The sequence below is a fragment of the Triticum dicoccoides genome, chromosome 4A (genome assembly GCF_002162155.2).
Source record: "Triticum dicoccoides isolate Atlit2015 ecotype Zavitan chromosome 4A, WEW_v2.0, whole genome shotgun sequence".
NCBI classification, from domain to species: domain Eukaryota; kingdom Viridiplantae; phylum Streptophyta; class Magnoliopsida; order Poales; family Poaceae; genus Triticum; species Triticum dicoccoides.
The window spans coordinates 125,303,027-125,307,273 of record NC_041386.1 but is presented as its reverse complement, the minus strand read 5'-3'; the positions used below and the strand labels follow the sequence as shown (position 1 = coordinate 125,307,273).

General features: G+C 56.7%; 1 protein-coding gene across 1 annotated transcript; it reads right to left on the bottom strand.

Moving 5' to 3' along the window:
* LOC119285373 (probable glucuronosyltransferase Os03g0287800) lies at positions 1 to 3,993 on the bottom strand. Its single transcript, XM_037564624.1, has 3 exons — positions 3,185 to 3,993; positions 1,459 to 1,717; positions 1 to 512 (listed from the first exon to the last, which is right to left on the bottom strand). Exons 1-3 carry the CDS (start codon positions 3,838 to 3,840, stop codon positions 354 to 356), a joined length of 1,074 nt encoding a protein of 357 aa, XP_037420521.1. The 5' UTR covers positions 3,841 to 3,993; the 3' UTR covers positions 1 to 353.
* Positions 3,994 to 4,247: the final 254 nt, after the last annotated feature.

Below are 4,247 nucleotides of genomic sequence, written 5' to 3'. Positions count from 1 at the left end.
TATCTTCTGCTTATGTCTGCCTTCTGTTCATTTCATTCTTCAGAGACAGTTCAAGAGGTGTCATGTAATCACCTAAACCTCTTGAAACAAAAAAAAAGGAAAAGAAAAGAAAAGAAAAGAAAAGAAAGTATGCATATATCACAGTTTGTTGAAGAGAAAAGAAAAGGTAAGTACGATGTACAAGCCCGGGAGGATACTTGCCGATCCGTCCCCTATAACGAAAACCAAAAAAGTTCTTATGTTTGCAGCTAGTAGGAGCATCAACACCTTACTGGTGCGACCCTTGCATGTACAGTATAGGCAGCAGCTTGTTCGGCTCTTGGATCCGACGATCTCTTCTACAACTCTCCCATCTACCTCCTCTTATTCCCCGGAGTTTGTTGCGAGGAAGACGGGGCCGGCGGCGGCGGCGTGTCGACGCCCCACACCATGATCTCCAGGCAATCTGGAGGAATGCCCTTCACCTTGCTATAATCCTCCGACACCACTTGCTGCACAAACCTCATCGAGTCCTGCGAAACAATGATGTACAAGAAAACATGTTAGCTCTGGCAAAAGCGAAAAAATCATCATAGGTCGTCATGGCATCATCGCATTACAGAGATGGAAACATGCTGTAACGGCCTCTCATGATTGATCGCAGCAACTAGTGCTTTAGTGGTTAGATTCATGACAGGTGAAGCAGTCAGCTGCACACCTAAAAGAAGCCCTGGTTTTCTGAAGAACGGCATTAGCTATTAGCCAGGGGTGCTACGGCCGTACTGCTGGTGCTGTGGCCAACCACCAACACCGGGCGTGTCTTGCCTTGCACCAAATCCTACTCATCCCCACGCCCGGGGCCCCTCCCCACCAAATCATACCACTCGCACCGCACCGGATTAAATTAAAGATAAGCCCCCAGCGATTTGGCATTTGCATTGCCATTTCCAGATCCTCTCGGATTCGACCCGTTTTGTCGATTGCCGCAGCTTCGGTGTACCGACCGACGCCCGCGCCATTTTTTGTTTTTGCAAATTTCCCTGATGAAACGAAGGAGGGCCTCCACCGCATGTTTATGCGAAATTGAAGGACGCGTGACAAGTTGAATTTGGCCGGAAAAGTTGGGACAGATGGGCCACGAGGCCTTCTCATCTCATCGTCCCTCCCCTTCCAACCCCACCTGTACCACATGCACGAACAGAGCTGGCTAGCTAGCACTAGCAGACAGGGCAAGACGCCGCTTTCATGGCGGAAAATTGCCTCCGCCGATCTAAACCCGCAGCCGCGGCGACATCGCTGTGCCGCGCGAAAGTCAACATGAATGCTTGCTGTTAGTTCCGGGGAATGCATGCATGCATGCATGGCGACGCCGATCGAGCCGGCCGGCCGGCCGAGGAACGAGGAAGCAAGCAGTGTGCTACTGCTACTGCGATGTGTGCTGTACTGTACTGCGCAATGAAGGGTTGATGGTGGACTGACCTGGGACTTGTCGGGCTCGGAGGTCGGGTAGCGGCCCCAGCGCTCGGGGTCCCAGAGCACGGAGCTGTTGAAGGCGAAGCCGTGGACGTCAATCTCAGGCGAGGTCGCCGCCGTGCCGCCGCCCGTGCCGGCGGTGCCGTTGCTCATCAGGTCCCTGGAGAACCAGCCGAGGACCTTGGAGGAGCTGCACGCAGGGCCCTGGATGACCACCTTCCGCTCGTTCCGCGACATCCTCGCCACCGGCCACGCACCGAATGTACTGCAAAAGATTTCGCGTAAAAGCAACAGATTCTCGCGTTAGAGGCTTGGATTAGATGCTACTACAATATTTAGATGGTGGAAACGGCGCGCGTGCATGTGCCGAAAAGCTTGAAAAGATGCTGGTCAGTAGGGCGTCCATGTCATGCTGCCGCGACGGCGAATTAGTGGCTTGCTAAATATGGTGCTTGTACTGGTGATTAAGCATGTCTTATCGCGCAGATCGAAATGGCTGGCATGCAGTTTCTGAAGCATTAGTTCATAGAAACACTTTTTTCTTCTGCCTAACTATGCTAGACGTCAATTTCTGACAGCAGTTTGGAGTATGCTGAAATGCAGATTGGACATACTATATAAGTACCAGCCTATATATACTCGGAGAACTGCACAAACAAATTGAGTAGTACTGCCGTGTTACAGACACTAATGCCACTAATGCAGGAGATTGCTAACCAATCTAACACGACGGGAACGATGCTGCAGATACTACGAATATTGCCAAAATAGGAGTAAACCGAGTAACCGACGGGCGAGACTGCACAGGGTCAAGAATCAGAAGCAAGAAGACAATAGTAGAATTGATCTGACGAAGATCGCTCTTCCTTTCCTTTTCGGCGAACTGAACAAAACCAGTCAGCTGCTGGCTACGCGACGCTCAGCAGCCTGGAAATAACAGCGAGAAACCCGTGCCGTGTACGTACGTACAGGCCCGGATCCCGAATAGAACATGCAAGGCGTCTGCCGTGATTGCAAGTACTCCCAGTTTGACAGTTAGCAGCCGTGCAACGTCCGGCAGGAGCTCATGTTTCCCTGTCAGGCCCGCGGGGAGGAAGGACACCGCTCACCCGTACCGTTAGTTGAGGGGTGCCAATCATTCTACCGACACATTTGGGCGTCTCCTACGCAACAACGCCCCTTCCTTTCTCATGCCTGCCATTGGCACCCAAGGACGGAACAAGACCGTTACGTCGCCGTCGTAGTAAAATAACACAAAGCAATGGACTGCTCCAGCCTGACTGACTGGAGATCCATCCCAAGTGGTAGTATGGTACAGCGCAGGCCTGGCAGGGGAAAAGAATGGGGGCAGAGAGATAAAAAACGACCCTTTAATGGGGAGGGTGAGTGGCCTCCTCCTCCTCACATCACATGGCCCGGATGATAATTGGATCGTCGCCGGCGATTAAACTAGCCCTGGGCCGGAGGTCGTCCAGGCGGTGCGTGAGCTGTAGCGCTCGGGGCAACCTGACAAAGTTGCTTGCAACTAGCCCCTCGAGCGTGAGCGCTTTGGTCGCTAGCTGCGTACTTCGCCGCGTGACCGTCCGCGCGACCGCGCGCTTTGCTCGCAGCAACACAAGGCAAAAGCTTTTCTTGTTTTCCTCGAGTGAAAGATCTTTTTTCACTTTGCTGCTAGGCTAGGAGGATGCGGGGGAGGGGGAATGCAAGGGCTGAGGAACGGACTGGACGGTACCTGATCTGCCGGAGCTGGTCGAAAAAGCGCAGCTCGTAGACGTCGCCGAGGCCGGCGAAGTGGACGATGGCGGCGAGGCGGTGCCGCTCGATGTGCTCCAGCGCGGTGTTGCGCTGGTGGTGGCGCTCCTTGCCCGCGGCGACCTCGGCGGCCGTGAAGTTCTCCTTGTAGGTCAGGTGGCGGTACAGGATCCCCGTGTCGCGCAGCAGCTTCGCCGTCGCCGGCACGTCGGGGGCGGCCTCCACCACCACCCACAGCAGCGGCGGCGGCACGAGCCGCAGGGTGTGCGCCATCCTGGTCAGCATCGCCGCCCGCTCGCCGGCCGCCGTAGGCGTCGACTCGGTCGTCGTCACGACCACCAGGAGAGGCCGCGGGACGCCCCCGATTCTCGCGGCCGCGTCCCGCGCCAGCAGGCTCCGGTCCATGGCCGCGCCCGACGCGATCACTTGCGGCGTCTTCACCACGTGGCTGCTCCCCACCCCGGCGGGCGCGACGGACCGCCAGTCGGAGACGGAGGAGGGGGCGAAGCCCGTGAAGAAGCCCATGACGAAGCAGAGGCTGGAATGCAGCAGCGCCTTCTTCCACAGCTGCGAGCCGCCGGACGCCTTCTTGGCCCTCCCGCCCGCCGCGCCGACGTGGTCCATGGCGGAGCCCATGAGGCAGACCACCACCGACGACACCTCCCTAGCCGCAGCAGACGACGATCTCGCTCGCGCTCTCGAGAGCCTCGCGTCGCGTCGTGCCGTGTCGTAGCCAGAAACTGTCTGATTGTAGCCTGGTTAGGCAGCGGCGACAGTGGCGGACGCGAATTTGGCAGTGGAGGTGGGTTTAAAAAGGGCGGGAGGTGGCGGGCAGCGGAGCCTGAGGGAGGAAGCGGCACGAGGGGGGAGCGCCACCAACGCCCTCTCCCTTCTCCGGGACGCCGCTATCATGATTAGGTGGCGTGCCGGCAAGTGACGCACTAATGCGCACACTGCCCCAACCACATCGACTCTATATGCACGGCTGCACCGAGCTATTTTCGGCCGTTGGATGGATATCGGACGAGTGCAGTCTAGCTGAT